An 18,709-nucleotide genomic window follows, 5' to 3' on the forward strand; every position below is an offset into this window, starting at 1 on the left:
AACTTCCCTTTTTGAGTAAATTGTTTACATATATTCTTACGTTTTTAATGTTCAAATCTTCTGCCTTTAGCTTGTTTCCCATCTACACCCTACTCACGGAGTTGATGATCACTGAATCTGTGAGACTCACCCCTCCTTATTTTCTTTTGCAGATAAGTAATCAGTTTTAGTGCTTTGTTCAGCATCTCGAGGCTGGCTACAACCTAGGTAATGGTATCTCTAGACTTTCACTCAAAGTCGCTTCGCTGCCTAGAGGTCGATTGTGTCAAATAGTCGGGCTTGTAATAATTAATAGTTATTGGAATTGTACTGACTAGAGCTTAAGGTTATGTAATGACTACTACATATTATGTTGAAATTGTATGAAATTATCAAACCCGGTTATTAGTTTCTAGATGCTACGTTTTGAATATTGTGATTATTTGGTTTAACTGAACTATGGTGTTAAAATTGTAATTTAAGATTAAGTTGCTTGGAAGTTTATCTAAGGCTTGTTTGAGATTTGATAGGTTCACTCGCAAGTCTCAAAGGCTGGTAGCGATCAAGGGAAGAGGTCGTTACATGCTCATACATTCATTTTCATCAAGAACAAGTCATAATAGCATCTTCAATATGTGATAACTTGTTCAAGTTATTTATCAAAGCTCTAGCATGGCAAATAATTTTCTCTTATAGGTTCATATTGATGAAATTAATTTTAGTAGTCAAGTATTATTATGCACAAATGATCAAATCATTTATGTTCAAATGTACGTGCATCTCATGTTCACATTCCTTGCAATTAACAATTTTGCACAATCAACACTTAACCATATATTTTTCAAGAAAATGCAACATGAACAACACTCAATGCTCAAACAAATAATTCACAAACAATCAAATTTCATCAATTAAGCATTTTTCAAAAATTAAAAGATTAAGGAAATAGAAATCACGTATTTTTTTATTTGATGTTCAATCTTTAAATTCGCTTTTCCTTGTTTATGATGCCTACAAAAATCACTTTCACTAGATATTTGGTATCCAAATTGCTTTGGAGTCTTGAGGGTTTGTCTCATTAAACATATGCACAAAATAATAAGTTGAACAGAGAATGTAATAATTTTCTAATGATAATTCAAAAGAGAATTTCTTCAACAATAATATATCATCATTAAGTGTCGTAAGCATATTTCTCAATTTCATAAGACATGTGAAATTAAATGTGTAAGAATTGATAATCAATATTGCACATGTTATAACTCAATAATCTTTATCACAAATGAATGATTTAATTTACCTTTTTTTTTGTGCTATTGACTTATATCATAGATACTCCTATAAGATAAAAATAACTCAAACATTTAGTTTTGGTACCCCAATTTTCTTTGGTCCTTTACGGTTATTAACCTTTGTGCTTTTGTGAACCTTATCAACTTCTAGCACCTTGTATTGTGAAGATTTAGTTTCCTTTGGAAGCCATACATATTTACCAATTTTATCTCTTTGTGTAACAATTCTATAAGAACAAGATAAAGTAGAGTGTCCAAGTTTGAGGCATGAAGTGCATCTAGAAAAACTATCATATTTTTATTTTCTTTAATAAAGAAATTCTTAAGATGGTTTTCTTTTTGCATAAAGTCATAGCCTAGCCCTTCCTTGTTGAAGAACGCACTTTGCAATACCAACATGTCATTCAATTTTTCTTAGCTATTTTGAAACTTAGAAAATGTGTCATGTAATTTATCATCTTTTTTTTTCAAGTCATTTAGTTCACACTGCATGCTTTTCACATTGTTTTCTAGCTCAACTCTAGTCTTAACTAGGTTCACATTTTAAACCTTAAGTTTTCTTATGATGTCTTTGTATTTCAATATTTTGTCTTCAAATTGAAACATAAGATCATCATAAGTATCTTACAACTCATCAAAAGTATAATCATTTTCAACATGAGTGTATGAGTCAAGATTATGAGGAATAGGATATACCTTGTAGTCATTAAGTGTCATGAAATAAAGGTTTGCAATATCATCATCCTCTTCATCTTATGAGTCATCCTTATCACTCCAAATTGCCATCATTGATTTCTTTTTGAAATTTCTTGAAGTATTATTCTTGTTAATGTTAGGGCATTCATACTTTGTGTGACCTGACTTCTTGCAATCATAACATATCAACTGATCTCTTGTAGGCCCTTTTTTAGGCGCATCACTCCTTGTAGCTCTCCTATTTCTAAAGTTCTTTTTTATGAACTTATTGAACTTACTAGCTAGCATAGCCATATTCTCATCATTTTCACTCTCACTCTTTTGGCTTTTTTCTTTTTCCTCTACTGACTACTTAAGAGCTATTTCCTTTTGTTTGATGTCTTCCTTTTTAGACTCATTCAAATCACTTTCCTGTTTCAATGTCATCTCATAGGTGAGTAAGGAACCTATTAATTTTTCTATCTTAAAATCATTTAGGTTTCTAGCTTCCTCTATGGCCGTCACTTTCGGTGTCCAAGACTTAGGTGGGCTATACAAGATTTTCTTTGCAAGTTGGACATTTGGAAAGTCTTTCCCCAAAGCCTTTAAATCTCCAATAATGTTAGTAAACCTCTTAAACACCTCATTTATGGACTCACCTTTTCTCATCTTAAATAGTTCATAGTTATGAGTATGCAATTCAATCTTGAATTCCTTAACTTGGTTAGTTTCCTCATATGAGGTCTCTAAGGTGTCCTATATTTGTTAAGTATTTTAACACATAGAGACTTTGTTAAATTCACTAAAACCTAAGACGCAAAAAAGGATATTGTATGCCTTGCAATTGATTTGAATTTATTTTTATCTTTATCATTCCGCTCATGTCTAGTTTTAATCATTATCTTGGTATTTACTTCCTTATAAAGTGCATAAGGACCATCTAAAATTATGCTTCACACATCCAAATCCATAGATTGAATAAACATTTTCATTCTCTTTTTTCAATAAAGATAATTAGTACCTAAAAAGAGAGATGGCCCTTGGATGGATTGCCTTTCACCACGTACGATTGTTGCCACCTCTATTTTTATTGATTTGAGCTTCTACAAAAAAATTTTCAAAAATGGTTAGACCTACAAAATTTGAAACCAAACTCCGATACGAATCGCTAGTGTAGAAGTCTCAATAAATAATATATCCAGAGGGAGGTGAATTGATATATAATTTTTTTTTTCAAAATCTAAGTATAAAAATCAAAGTTTTTTCACCCAAAAATGTTTTCTATTATAAAAATCAAATTTTTAACAATAAATCATTGCACATAAAAATAATATATCAAGGTAAAATATTTTTTCTAATTTAAATACTGGCTATGGAAGAATAAATGGAAAAATATTTTTCTAAATACAAAACAATAAAACAATATAAATTTATTTTACTAAGGCAAATACTAGCAATGAAAAGTAATGTGGAAAATTAAAAGAGACACAAAGAATTTATAGTGATTCAACTTTTTCGACACCTACATTCACTCCTTGATAACTAAAGAATTCCAATCCACTATTAAGGATTCTTGCTTTTTAATGGGATAAAGCAATACCCCTTATATAATCCATAAAATGATTCATGCTTTTTAATAGAATCAAGCGATAACCCTTATAACAGCTTTTTTACGAGATTAAGCTATAATTCTTACATAATCTACAAAGAGATTCTTGTTTTTTAATGAGGATCAAGTAATAACCCACCAAAAATGGTTTTTAAGGGCTCAATCACAAAACCTCACAAATAGCTTTTCTAGGTTAAGCTAGAACCTTTACAATAAAGTACAAATTTCAGCAAGAAAATGCTTCTCAAAGGTTAGGTGCTAAGACTTTAAGCTTGGATGTAGAGAGAGAAAAAATTTTTGCTTGAGTGAAGTAAGGATTCAACTTTATAAGCTTGATGAAAGGCTAAAAGATTGCTAAAAAGTGAATATGAGCTTTTGGGTAGTCTCTATAGGGTTTGGAGCTTTGGTTCAGGTATTCTCTTACTTCAAAATGACTCAAATGTATCTATTTATAACTAAGGCAATGCTTGGAGCCGTTAGACACAAGTTTGAATCAAATATGATCATTACTAAAGTTTAAGCGTCGACTACAATGCTCCTATGGTCGACTATGTTTTTCAAATTTCTTAAATTAGGGCTTTCATGATCAAGTATAACCTTTTTTTAATCAATCCATTTCCTGAGAATGTGTTTCTTACAAGTCTGGGCTGCTATAGTCAACTATGACTATGTAAAGTTGACTTTTCCTTGCTTTTGACATGTCAAGGTCGACTATGCTTAGTCCAAGGTTGACTGTGTCTATTCAAAATGTAATTTTCTTGAGTTTTCTTGAACAAAATCAACTATGGCTTTATAATATTCAAGTTTTGCACACTTTTAGCCTTTCGATCAACTCAAGCTTCTTTAAAATCGACTTTTAGATTGTGTCTTGAGGTTTCCTTAGCTTTTCGATGCTTTTCTCCGACTATTTCTTCCTTGCCTTGTTCTTACATTCAAATAACATTTCAAGGCATGTTCGCTCTTTCATTCTTAGTTGAATATGCATTGTTTGAAAGCTTATAAGGTGTTTTCTAATGAAGCATGACTTTTCAACCAAATATGTATCCTTAGAGGATTAAAAATGTATTTGAGACAATTTTAAATGCTTAACATTAAGTTTAAGAAAACATGTGATTTTTGTCAAATCAAAACATGATGTAACTCACAGCTACTAGGTATTTACACTAGGAGGTCATGCCATTAGTTAGGCATCTAAGAAACATACTTGTATATCACATTCAACAATGGAGTTTGTGTTTATAGCTTTAGCTGCAATAGGAAAAAAAATAAAATGGTTGAAAAATTTATTATTAGATATAAAGTTGTGGCTATAATCAATGCCAATCATTTTCATATATTGTGATAATGTTGCTACAATGTCCAGAGCATATAATGATGTCTATAATAAAAAATCTAGACATTTTAGTTTAAGAAATGATTATATTAGAGAGTTAATTTCTAGTGGAGTAATTATTATAACATATGTTAAATTTGCAAGTAATTTGGTAAATTCTCTTACAAAGGGTTTACCAAGGGATTTGGTAAGTAGTAGTACAAAAGTAATGGGTTTAAGACCCTTATTAGACACCAATAGTGAGAACTCAACTTTTAATTAGTAACTTCTAATTACAAAGTTCAATGGGTAAAAATAAGTTATTGTTATGGGTCTATGATGCACTATCAAAATCTATTCCTCAAAATCGTGTTAAAAAATAGTGCGTTCCATTGCATATAAAGGTTGAGTTTACGTTTTTAATGGTGTTTGAATATTATATTATGGAAAGAAAATGTATAGAGCCAAAAAGACATTATTGAAAACTCCACTTACATAAACATAAAGACTGGTGTCGCTTCAATAAGAAGAATTTGGAAGATTCGTTTGTAAATGTTTATTATGAACAAGATAAACACATGGTCATTATGATGCTAAAAGTGAATAACTATTTATAAAAATATAAATGAATACTATGTGTGGTGTATCGTCAATTCTAATACTAGGAGTTAAGCTTCAATCTACGGACACTATCTACTTCGTTAGAGTTTTAAGATGCACTTGTTAATTGATGGTTCAAATCGAGAGATACCTTTTTGAATGCGTAATATTCGTTTGTATGAAAGGTGGAAACAAAATATATATATATATATATATATATTATAGAGAGAACTAATATTTCAAACTAGTAGGGGATTGTTAGATAGTTTGATAATGATGGTATTTAAACTTTTAGAAAAAAAATATTAATAAGTAATTTAATTTTTATTATTTTAAGTTTCAGATTAAATAATAAATATTATTTATGAAAAGTGCTTATTAATAAAAAGTTATGAATAATTACTTAATAAATATAACTATTTGAATAATTATATTATTAAAGAAAATAAGTATTTAAATAGTTATATTATTAAAAGAAACAAATCTTTTCATTGAAAGATGTATACGTTCGTTTATTATATAAACACATTACACTCCATTTTCATTTTTCTGACAAATGTGTTAAGAATTTTGTTATATCGTGGAGATTAAAAAATACCTTAAGAGAAATGTTTTATTCATGTCCTCAAAGTCATATTCAACTCCTTCTAAAAAATTTCTAACAACTTACGATAAAGAAGAAAACAAAACCCAAATTCATGACTAAAACGAATGGTTTTGAGATGAAAACTACGGTAAACTTGATAAGTTTTGCCACAGAAGAGGAAGAAGAGTGATTTAATTCACTTGTTATAGTTGCAACAATACATATGGTTCCTCTCTAGGCATGGTCAGCTACTAATATACTCTGAATTGAAATAACAATAAATAAATAAATAAACAAAAACTCACGGATGAGTTTGACTTGCGGTATATAGAAATTAGCCGAGTAAAACATAGCATCATATTTTCTTTATGAAAATTGAGAAATCCGATTATTAATAAAATAAAATAGACGCCCATAAATTCAATTATTTGTTACCCCATACTATTTGTGAGTAGTTGGATGTTCCATTATATGACAAAATAACATTACCTGTATATAATTTTTGATAAATAGACCACTGGGCAATTGGTCTACGGCACAGTTCCGGCCAGGTTGGTGAAGTCCTTACACTCCACCTTTTCCAGCGCCAGAAACTTAAAATCTTAGTCAGATTTTGTGCCGGTACTCAACATTCCAACTGCTTCCAGCTAATTATGAATTGCAGACTTCGTCTGCTTGATGTTTCCAGCTAATTATGCCTTGCAGACTTCCTCTGCTTGATTTAAAGGATGAATATTAACCACAGCTTCCATCTCAAGAGAGAACACTTGAGCCATTTAGCATTAATTGCAGTTTTGCATCAATCCAAACTTAATTGCCCCACTCAACAAAAGTCCTGGCTTTTTCGGCCACTGCTTAAACTCTTCTGATACCTGACAGCGACCAGGAAATTACTAGATTTGATATGATGGAATATACAATGATTGCAGGGATGGCTGGTGGCAAGAGACATCAAAGATAGTCACTGCAGGTCAATCTTCCACTATTCCTTTAATTTGTTCTCGTTTTCCATCATACTCATAACACAAAATTTAAGTTTATCCTTAAAATGATGGATGGAATGATGAGATGATCTCTATAGCTACTGCCCCAGAAGCTATGGAAAATCTCCTTAGATCTCCATGTAACTTTCTCTCTTTTCTGGTCTCAAAGTGCAAATCTCTTATTTCACATCACAATTAGACTGTTTACCATGATTAACGGCTGTGAGTCGACAGAGATGATGATAAAATCACACTTGATTGTTTACATGGAAGGTCATTTTGACTAGGATTAAGGCTTATATCTGCTGAGACTGATTTAACTTGCAGGCTGTCGCATCTGCCACTTGGTGCTTTTCGGGACTAGCAGATTTGGTGCCCTCTCATTTTCTGGTTTCAATTACACGTGAAAGGTTATGTTCTTTCCTTTTCACAGGCCAAATCTTAAAAAATCAAGGAAAAGGAATTGCATGATGATGCCTCCGATATGATGTGATAACACTACCCTTTCCGCCTCAAAATTTAGTACCTGGAAATGATCATGACCGCGAAGTTTGTGTAGGGTTTGATGCAAGTATGTGTAGCTACTAGTCTATTTCCACTTTAGATTCCTTTCCTTGGTTTCTCGTTTAGATGAGTTGCAAGCAGAATGGTAAATCAATGAGAATTAAGACAAGCCAGCAGAGGCCCATATGGTTCCAGGATTTCAGCCATTTTGCTAAGTGGGGGAGGTGAAAACTGGACAGCAAGCCAAGCAAGCATCGTATCTGTTATTGGTGATCTTGTGTGGTGCAGAAGAAAACCACTCTCACTCTGTATATATTTTGAAGGTTGAACAATCCACTAAAACAACAGATACTGACTGTTTTCATCAAATTGACAAGTCTTATTTAGCAATTCTATCTCTTGTAACAGGTTCCTCCACTTAGACCTGGCAGAAAATATGGGTCTGCAAATTCACTTAACCTTACGAGAAGCTAGCCATAGGTCCGTACATATAATGCAGCAGTCCTTTTCTTTCATTGCTATTGTGTATGACAAATGGGAATACCCAAAGGAGAAAAGAAGATAGCAGCACGCAATCTAGATAGACTCCTAAAACTATGATTGAACTATATATATTTCTTAGAGATAGACATAAATTAAAGGATCAGATTGATTCTCTCCGGTGTCTTGGACTGCCTAGACGTACTTTTAAAAAATTTGTTTATTTGCCGTGCTACATATTCATAGGTGAATTTTGGCAACTAAAAATATATAAATTGAACTTAATTTTCAATGGACTGGATATGTGAAAGACATGGGGATCTGAACCTTGGACATGGTATGTAATAACCATGGAGTGAACCCAAGTTGTTTTAGAGGGGTACACCAGTTACAGAATCATTTTGGGTGATGAAATTCAAATGGAAAATAACCGATAAAAGAAGTATTAATTCAGAATGTTTATTGTTTTTCATCAGGCTTAACCAAGTAGTCTTAACTATCTGATGTCATAAATTAGTTAATCAATAGAAACCCAGAGGCTCATTTGTTGCCTCACAAGTTGATGGCTAATTAATCAGAGTATCACTCTCAACTCACAAACACTCGATGGATGGTTTCAGTCCAAGACAAGAAAGATGATTTCTTGAAGTCAACATCTAATAGCCTATTTTCTTGAGAGGGAAAACCCTCTAATCCCTGGCTTTGGATATATTGCCAGCGTGATGTGAAAGCACAGAGCAGAGACTAGAGGATTGGACTCCTTTTTCGAGTTCCACGCGTTCTAGCTATCTCAGAATGCTTTTGCTTGTTACTATCATACAGCGGACTCAACACTTGAGGCCTCCTGAGTTCCACGAATTTGGCAATTACAAAGACAGTTACGGGTGCTTAATTATTTGGTTTTCATTTATGGTGCAATCATGTTTATGCAAACGAAAACAATATTGTATGTACAATGTGCAGGGTTTGAAAGTAATGGTGCCACAACTCTCATACTAACTTTTCATACATGGGGACGGATACTAAATAGACCCATGAATCATTTTTTGGACAGCGTATAGGCCAGGTTTCCATCTCACTTTTAAGACCAAGTTTTTGGTGTCCACTTGCAGCCCCCCACCCAAAGAGTTTGCAGTCATTATTTAATTTGTTCTGTTTCTTGATGTTAAACATCGGCTTATGTTTTGTGGCCTGCTAGACTTCTTTTAATTTATTGCTCTAAATCAAGGACAAGAAACTCATTCATGCCAGAGGCTATAACTCACAAAGTCCAACCACACTTTGATTAGTAACTATCAATTCTTTTCACCTAACAGAGTGACATCACCCACCAAAGTGGATCAGCAAGTTGATGACTTGTAAATTCATTCACTTGGATACAATTCCAGAGAGATTTCTCTTGTCTGCTAGCTTAGAATAGATGGACTTTAATTATTAGCCAGTCATGATAAATCAATTAGGAAGATGTTAGAAGCAAACCTTCAAACCAAGTATCCTATTTCCCATTTGTTTTTCCTATTTAAGAGTTTTGCCTTCAACCTGAGAGCGATTTGACCAAAACAGATCACAGAGCATATGCACCTTAATTCATGGATGAACTTTGATAAAGCTTTTAGTCCCTTCGGTTTTTGAGTAGAGTATAGAGTGACCATTACCATTGTTATCATAATCCAACGACAGTGGAAGAAAGCGAAGAGGAGAAGTTAATTCAAAACAGAACTGATACTGATAATAACAACGGAAACAGCCATGATCAGCATTAACAAATCCTTAAAACATCAACAAACAAACACAACTAAGTCCAGCAACTTGCCAATGGACTCTACCAACCTCAACATCAGAATGAAAAGGAAAGTCCTCCCATACCGAGGAGGCAATCATACAGGTAAAGGTCATGCCTCCCGTGTGGAATGTGGATTTTTTTAGAAAAAGTTATTAAACAAGGATTTATAATGATAAGATGCAAACTTCAAAAGTTGATGAGTTGATGTGTCTTGAGCGTTAAAAAGAGCTAAGGAGCTTGAAATTAAACTTTTCCAAGCACATCATTATGTTGTTCTTCCAATTGAATTCCCTTCTCGCTGGCGTCAAGGTTGATGCACTTGTACCATTTAGCACAAAACACATAGATCACAAAATCAATAGCAGTTAGACCTGCGATAAGGAAGTAGAATCTGTCCATGTGGCCTGCGTTCAGATCAGCTGGGATCCAACCAGGACTTTCACCTCTTGCCGTAATCCCCATAACCATGTTAACTAATAAACTGCTAACATAGTTGCCAAGAGAAATGGAAGCCATGCAAAGAGAGCTTCCAAAGCTTTTAATACCATCCGGAGCTTGCCCATTGAAGAACTCCAATTGACCAACGTACATGAAAACTTCAGATGAACCAACCAAAACATATTGTGGAATTTGCCAAAATATGTTTAAAGAACTTCTCTTCTCACCAGGGGTCACAAATTTGAGTCTTTGGATCTCAGTGACACCAGCTGCAATCATCGCAAACATTCCAATGATGAGTCCAATGCCCATTCTTTGAAGCTCAGTCAATCCCTTGGGGTTACCACTTAATTTTCCAGCCAAGGGCACGAGGATATGACGATAGATTCCAGTGCAAATGAGAACGCTGCAAATGTCGAAAGCAGACATGCTGGCAGCTGGAAGGTGGAAGTTTCCAAATTTGGCGGCCATTACATCACCTTGCTCCACAAAAAGGGATGCCATTTGCGTGAAGATGACAGAGTAAATTATGGTACAGAGCCAAATGGGTAACATCTTTAGGACACATTTGGCTTCTTCAACTTGAGTTACAGTGCAAAGCCTCCATGGATTGTTTGGTCCACACAAATCATTCTGTGTTACTGTAGCCGCCTTGTCCAGGAACCTGCAGGTCAATTTTAAGTAACTTAACGTCAGCAAAGAATAAGATCATTCTGTGGCACTAATGGAAACTAAAATCAAAATTAATTAGTAGTCACTTGCTAGAATAAGGAGCACTGTCCATCACTGATCTGATACAAGTAAGTGCTACAATACCATACCATACGCTAGTAATCTAGAATAATCAACATTACCCCAATATATATTGCTTACAGTAAAGAGGATAAAAAAATTGTCAATCTCAAAAAGCTGGATAAATTAAGACTCTGTTGAGCTTGTTCTTTTGAAACATTAATACTTACCTGAAATCATCACTGTGGAGAATTTTCCTGCTCCCTTTGATTGCAGATTGTGTGCCCTCCAACTCATACAAGGTATTAGCATCGGCTGGTGCAAGATCCCACTTCCTGTATGCAGCAATGAATACTTGGCCAACGCGTGGCAGTGGATTGCCATATGCTTTTAAGTACCTATATCTTGGTGTCCCCAACATATACAGCACTAGGGCTAAAATTGCAGAACCTAACGAAGCCAAGAAGCCTAGCGTCCATTTTCCTGAATCCTCATAATAAACCAGTATAGTGTTCGAAAACAGAGATCCGGCGTTTAGCGCAAAGTAGAAGTAGCAAAAGAAGGCAGCTTTTAATTCTGCTGCTTTGGGATGTGAATCATCAAACTGGTCTGCTCCAAAAGTGGCTATGGTTGGTTGATGCCCTCCGTATCCAAAGGCTATAAGATAGATTGATAAGTAGAAAATTGCGATACCAACTGATGATGAGGGCATGCAGACTTTTACTCCATCGCCACAACCCGCAGGATTTATCAAGAAAAGCCAAGAAGCAAGTGATAATAGCCCCAAACCCTGTAACCACAATTTCACAGCATTTAATCGGTAAGTCCATAAATCAAGAACAAGGAAATATAACAAACAAGAGTGATCCTTTAATCTGAATGCTTATATTACCAGCACAAGTACGAGCTGAAAGACAGCACATGTCAAATAACGACCCCAGTACGAATCGCTAAGGAATGCCCCGATGAGAGAGAACAGGTAAACAGTTCCAGTCCACTTGCTGACATTGTTGGCCGCATCAGCATTATCTTGCTCAAGAACTCTGGTTAAGAACAACACCAAATTCACGCCTACTCCAAAGAAAGCTAATGTTGCTAGGCCTTGATTCACTGCACCAAAAAATGAAGAAGAATCATTTCTCAACTTCTGAATATATAAAAGAACATTAGTGCACATACAATTCAAGTGATTAGCTGCTTAAGAATTGACAATTACCTAGCAAGAGACTTGCATATGTCCATCCTCCTGATGGCTGCTTCTTGATGAGAGAACTTTTGGTATCGAGCTTCTTCTTTCCATCTGTATTCTCACTTCCGTTCACAGCTTCCACTTGTCTTGAGCTAATAATTTCTGCATTATCCTGTCATTATCAATAGTAGAATAAGATCAACCAAAAAGAAAATAATACACTTATACAGTGATATATTATCAAACCAAATAAATAAAGCTTAGCCTTAGATATTGTGAGGCTTAAAGTGGGCTAAAACTGCTTGGCTATGAAATAGAAGTTCCACCCAACTAGTTGGGACGTTAAATACTTAGATGTGGGGTAACCTAATTAATATACGCTGCGAAAACAGATTTAACACTTAAAAAGATTAACATTAATAAAAGAAAACTAATGGATACAATATACATGCAACCGAAAATAAGCAAGACTCAAGTTACATGAATCATGAATGGATTATTTTAAGCCAACTAACTTCGTAATAGTGTAATTTCCTGCTAAGTAAAACTTAGCACTGAGCTAATTAGGCGGTGACTAAAGTCATTTTCTCATGGTAACTCTTACTTGTTTCCAAAAAAAAAAAAAGGGAAAAGGTAGTATATTTAACTAAATTTAATGCTGGGTGTAGTTTGCCAACCTTTAGCTCGATCTCATTGCTAGAGTCAAAACTGGCCATTGATAGTTTATTCTGCAAAATCATACAATATGTTAAAGACGAATCAAACCATGCAAAAGAGAGCAACAAAAACAATCAATTTTTTTTATTCTAATGGATATAATTGAGGCAGTGTGTCCATGAAAATCATAAGAAAAAAGGGCAAGGTTATATGTGTGAAAGTTTCAAACAAGTGGGGAAAGAAGAGATAATGGTATTAAACTTAAGACCTTATAACTCACAAGAAAGAGACTTGAACGAAAAGGGATGCTCATAAAAGATAGAGAAGAAAGAAGAAGTTCTCTTATTAAGAGAGAGGAGATGAAAGAGTGGTATGGGAAGAATGTGAGAAAAGAGTCCAATATATAGGAGAACATACAAAGATAGACAAGAAAGGGTCACTATCAAATTGACCTTATGTTTTCGGCTCAAGATAAATATTTTTCTTCAGTAAGATGGAAAGAAATATTGGTAAAATATAGAAGATCATGAGAAGTTTGCATAGAAGAATCTATGCCACATATTAGGTCATTTCTTCCATGAAATCTTGGTCAGTGGGATTTTATTTTCATCTGAAAGTGATATTCCATCACTATCTATCTTTTCAATGCTCAGGTTTTCAAAATATTGATAAACACTCCTAAATCTCACTCTTGGTGTTTTGTATATGAGCCCTTTCCTGATCTATCTCCACTTATTAATTTCATCACTAAGCATATGTAACAGTTATAAACTGTACACTCACATGGAAAATCTAAATAACAATGATGATTTGTTCATCCAATACATTTCAAACCATTTCTTTTCAGCAAGAAAAAAGAAAATGCTGTCAAATGTACGTGTGGTAAACTCTTTTCCTTATACATTGAATCAAAACTTCAAATTAAAGAACAAAAATAGAAAACATGTGTATGAAGCATGAGCAATATATATTAAAGCTAAATAACATATGAAATTATATATGGTGTTATATTTATTTACACCTAATTATAGTTTAATAGATACAATTCAATTTTAACTTATCGTAAGTAGGTAAGATGAAGGAGCTGGAAGTGGAAAATAAAATTGGGATATCCCAAGCCAAGAGCAAAGAAAGGTGATAATATTTGAAATGCTACATGTAACAAGATTTCTAAATTTGTCATATGCTAGACGGTGACATTTGAAGATAATATCTAAAATTTATAACTAGGGAAGGATCCTAAACAACTTTAAGATGAAGTGCTAAAAATAAATGTCAATTTGCAGTAAAAGAAGAAAATTTTGGAGATATACAAAAGAAAATACATGGATTATTTGGAATTAATTAGAGGAGGCCACAAGTGAATCAAATTTGTCAAACTTATATTCCTCAAACCTTGTCAAAAGAAACGAAATTCCATTTATCAGAAAGGGTGGTGAGCAAAGGGAAACTCCCTTCCTTTACCTTGTTTAAAAAGTCCCATTTCTTCTTCCTTAGCTGAGGTTATAAGTTTTGTATACAAAGGGTAAGGGGCGATGTGAAAGGATTAATTCCAAGGAAAAAGGTAGGAAAATACGCTGCTCCATATAGATTGATGATGACACAAGCCATATCATCTTTTTCCAAAATTAATCCAGATATCGAAAACTAAATTTTGTAATGTATAACACATAATTTTCCAGGGGTAGACAACAGCAAAAGAATTTTTGTCGCGATATTGATGAACAGTTAACCATCAATATGCCATCGCTTGCCCTGCTAGCTCTTTGATAATCTTGCACGCAACAAAGCTAAAGCTTCATGTTAAGTACAGGTCATCAATTTTTCTACTAAAGATCAAAGCTTACGCTGGTACGATTTTTCCAATCATATACAAAAATAATTCTCAAGAGGGAAAAATACCTTAGGTAGGGTTACTCACCTTTTACGAAACTTGGTCACGGACAAGGTAATGTCTCTGGGAATTGTTAAAGACTCCGGGGAAGGCGAAGAAGCAGTGTCGAGGATAACAAGAGAAAATAGTCCGTCGAAGCCTATTGTCATTTATGGATTGCAACTTGAATCAGAGAGAGCTGAAGCTCACAATTTGGCTTGCCTCCAGAAGATACGAACCAATAATGTCTTCACCAAAGCCTTATACGTACTACTTACCCTTTATCCGCAAGGAAAAAACGAAGGCAAAGAGCTTTGCGTGTGGAAAGTGTTATCAACGATTAAAAAGACTTCAATTATGAGGATTCTGTTATGTATAACAAATTTCCCTAATGAAGCTCCCCGATCTTCTCTTGGTTTACTTGTTCACATGCTACTTCTTTGTTGAACCTAGGATGGTTGTACAACTTTACCTAAAATTGTGTAATATTGATAAGGATAATAAAGATTTTTACCAAAAAAAGAGGAAATTTATGAGAATAATTAAGGGATATATTTATATACATATGTGTCTATTGCAAGTAACTAATACTTGTTTTAGATATTGGTTCTCATGGCTAACCCCACGTCTTGTCCTTGTTAAACATTACTACTCTTCTATCGCCAAACTAATTTTTATTTACTTTTTATATATATATATATATATATATATATATATATATATATATATATATATATTAGACTGGGATGATGGTGTTAATGGTTTTAGATGTGGCTTAGTCCTAATTGTTATGTACAGTTCTATCTACCAGGAACTAGAAGCCAATGCCATAAGAAATTTCAAGCTTAAGAACTTACAGACTTATAGTGACATGCAATGCCTTTTGGACCACCTTAATATAAAAATCTAAACTTTAAATATATATATTAATATATCTTTTTATTTGAAATTAAGGGGTTTTATTTACAACTTAAGTAATATTACATTACTCCTCATTAGATTATAATCAAAATATTTCACTTTTTGGATTAATCAATATTTATAAGAAATGTAATTGGTTAATTTTGCTATAATACATGCTTTATTATTGGTCAAATAATATATTTTTTTAAGTGGTAGAAAATTTGTGATATGATTTTATTATTGAGTATTGAAAGAACTTTTATAATGAAATATAAATTTGAAAACTTCAAAAGGCAAATATCTGGGTTTCTTCTTGTATAATGGAAAGAGTTATCTAAATTAAGTTGAGTCAAAAACTTAGCAATAAAAACATGGGCCATGGTGTGATATGATAAGCCATTATTTAGGGTGATTATGATGAGAGGGGCAAACGGCCACCGTAAAAGCTGAAACGGATGGTTAAAATGTGCTTAATTTGTGAACATGGTTTCAACTTGCACCCTAATTCCAAGGCCCCCCTAAAGGTGCAGTTAATAAATTGCCCTTTGTGGACACATATGTCATTTCCTTTGGGAAGACAAAAACAAAAAATTATGACCAAAATAATGGTAAATGGAATGTCAAATATGTATATAAGAGATTTCAATCTCTAATCCACTAATCACGGTCACAGTGTATGTTGACAAACAATTACACTTTTCTTTTAATTAAAATTATTTGACAGAAAGAGAACTTGTACCAAGCAAGCCTTTAGAAAACCCATCTCTAGGAAAAAAAAAAAAATTAGCAAATCAACAGGTGAGAGAAATCCAACGTATACAGCATTGAATTAATTTCACACAGCTTGGAATTTGAAAGCTGAGACCCTGATGGTTAGAAAACCTCCATCAAACTTTATAGGAACAAACCACCCCAATTAGCCATTACTTATATATTTTGTTAAAATGCCAACCCATCTGAGTTCAATTAGACAAAAAGAGGCATTGCGCGCAGCACCTACTCTGCTTTGCTGCAACTAGCATGACACACTAAACAAATGGCATTTTCAGTTAACAAAGGAACTAATTGAGAGGGTAAGCGTTATATTAAGTTGAACAAAACCTTCCTGCCTAAATTAAGACAACTAGAATTCAGCCATTCACAGTTTGTTTCAACATACTAACCCACTCATTAGTAATTATCCTGTGTTTTTCAAATAAGAAAAATCTTGTTTCTAACCTATTGTTTTCATTGCACAAACATTGTTTCTGGAAAGTTAATAGGGTTTTAACTTGGCTGTCAAAAGGATACCTAATTACGCTCGGGTTCTTTCAACTCTTCATCTTTCAAATGTAAACCTGCCATTTTCTTACAACAAATCAATATCTCTGATTCCCAGATTTTCTCCATTAATCTCTCCTCAATTTTTTAATCAATTAATCTTCCCATGCCTTTTTACTTTTTTGATTTTGTTTAAACCCCTCCTTGCTCATTTACACCCTCCATTAGCTCTTGCCTAATTTTCTTTTCCCAAATTTGTCTTGTTAATTTGTTCTTCATTTTGGCCATTCTCTAATGGACGAAGATGAATCAAGCATGGTTTCAAATGCCAAATTGAAAGTGGCACCAGCAGAAACTTCAAATTGTGGCAACAGCAACTACCCGTTACGTGCTAGCAAACGTTCCAGGCACGAAACCAATGCCTCGTTAGCAAGGTTTAAAGGGGTTGTGCCACAGCAAAATGGACATTGGGGTGCGCAAATTTATGCCAACCACCAGAGGATTTGGCTTGGCACATTCAAGTCCGAGAAAGAAGCAGCTATGTCTTATGATAGCGCAGCGATCAAGCTTCGAAGTGGAGATTCCCATAGAAATTTCCCATGGGCAGAGCACAACATCCAAGAGCCTCTTTTTCAAAGCCTTTATAGCACGGAAGATGTCTTGAACATGATCAGAGACGGTTCCTATCAAGCCAAGTTTGCAGAATTTGTCAACATTCTATCTGAAAGGGATGGGCTATTGGGCAGCAAAAGTGTCAACAAAAATATGGTGCATGGTGATATACATTTTTCCTGTGTACAACTTTTCCAAAAGGAATTAACTCCAAGTGATGTCGGTAAGCTTAATAGACTTGTGATCCCCAAAAAATATGCTGTTAAGTACTTTCCTTACATCCGTGAAAATGATGAAGAAAATGTGGCTGGTGTTGGCGTAGAAGAAATGGAGCTTGTTTTCTATGACAGGCTAATGAGGACTTGGAAATTTCGGTATTGCTACTGGAGAAGTAGCCAGAGCTTTGTTTTTACAAGGGGTTGGAATCGATTTGTCAAGGAGAAAAAATTGAAGGAAAGAGACATAATCACTTTTCACACATGTCACTGCCCTGCACTTGTGGAAAAAGATGCTCTAAATTTCTTCCTAATTGATGTAAATTATAATGGTGAACAACGTTGCATCAACGAGGACAAGGTCTCAAACGGATTGGAATCATCACCACAGGATTTGCAAGTGGAATTGGGACTGAATTTCTACTGCAGAATTGACAATTGTAACAGTCTGTTTAATGAAGACAAAGGTCTCAGTGGATTAAAGTCATCCCATGATGTGGAGGAGAAAAGGGTTACTCTTTTTGGAGTTCAGATTAATTGACAGAGACAGTGTTGATTCTCATTTATATATTTAGGGCTTCTTGTATTTGATTCCCTTCTTTTGTTTACCTTCTTTCTCAGGTCGCTTTAGCTCAATTAAGTTGCAATTTCCTCAGCAGCTATTTAGTTGCATGGAAAAGCTAAACTATTATCTTTGCAAATAGGAGACCTAATAATCCTGCAAAACCAAACTTATGTATCTATTAATTAGCATGAGAAATGGCTTCTTAATTTTATGGTGCTTTCTCGTGTAAATTTTTACATTTTAGGGATCCAAATATAACTATACAGAGAGTAATTATTTATACGCTCATACAAATCTAACCACTCATCTGATGAACGGTTGTGATCATATAATACTAAATTTATATAATTATTTTTCATTCAAGACAGGATTACAAAAAAGCCGCAGCTTACATGATCAAAAGAGGCTGCAGACAAACAAAAAGGGTAGCTGCGGGAAGAAGACCTCGACGCCACTTAAGTG

The 18,709-nt window shown here is 34.0% G+C and overlaps 2 protein-coding genes across 4 annotated transcripts; one reads left to right on the plus strand and one right to left on the minus strand.

Moving 5' to 3' along the window:
• Positions 1–9,723: 9,723 nt before the first annotated feature.
• LOC110412155 (Major facilitator superfamily protein) lies at positions 9,724–14,971 on the minus strand. 3 transcript variants are annotated; one of them, XM_021422627.1, is made up of 6 exons: positions 14,741–14,971; positions 12,840–12,890; positions 12,190–12,334; positions 11,866–12,083; positions 11,204–11,763; positions 9,724–10,905 (listed from the first exon to the last, which is right to left on the minus strand). In XM_021422627.1, the coding sequence occupies exons 2-6, from the start codon at positions 12,876–12,878 to the stop codon at positions 10,047–10,049; spliced, it is 1,821 nt and encodes a 606-aa protein (XP_021278302.1). In that variant the 5' UTR covers positions 12,879–12,890; positions 14,741–14,971; the 3' UTR covers positions 9,724–10,046. The 3 variants fall into 3 exon arrangements, with proteins under 3 accessions (XP_021278302.1, XP_021278300.2, XP_021278301.1); XM_021422625.2 differs by lacking the exon at positions 14,741–14,971 and adding an exon at positions 13,100–13,179; XM_021422626.1 differs by lacking the exon at positions 14,741–14,971 and adding an exon at positions 13,088–13,174.
• A 2,178-nt stretch (positions 14,972–17,149) lies between these two features.
• LOC110412917 (AP2/ERF and B3 domain-containing transcription factor At1g50680-like) lies at positions 17,150–18,223 on the plus strand. The gene has a single exon (XM_021423566.1). The coding sequence runs from the start codon at positions 17,150–17,152 to the stop codon at positions 18,221–18,223; it is 1,074 nt and encodes a 357-aa protein (XP_021279241.1).
• Positions 18,224–18,709: the final 486 nt, after the last annotated feature.

The sequence above is a fragment of the Theobroma umbraticum genome, unplaced genomic scaffold, assembly GCF_002168275.2.
Source record: "Theobroma umbraticum cultivar Fairchild unplaced genomic scaffold, ASM216827v3 scaffold_95.0, whole genome shotgun sequence".
NCBI lineage: Eukaryota > Viridiplantae > Streptophyta > Magnoliopsida > Malvales > Malvaceae > Theobroma > Theobroma umbraticum.

Excerpts from the sequence above, each read along its gene's own strand:
- LOC110412155 (XM_021422626.1), bottom strand. The coding sequence starts at position 13,132 with ATGAGCATCCCTTTTCGTTCAAGTCTCTTTCTTGTGAGTTATAAG. Across the intron at positions 12,335-12,839 it reads GCAATGAGATCGAGCTAAAG|GATAATGCAGAAATTATTAG; the intron begins GTTGGCAAACTA and ends TGATAATGACAG. Across the intron at positions 11,764-11,865 it reads TTCAGCTCGTACTTGTGCTG|GGTTTGGGGCTATTATCACT; the intron begins GTAATATAAGCA and ends TTGTGGTTACAG.
- LOC110412917 (XM_021423566.1), top strand. The coding sequence starts at position 17,150 with ATGGACGAAGATGAATCAAGCATGGTTTCAAATGCCAAATTGAAAGTG.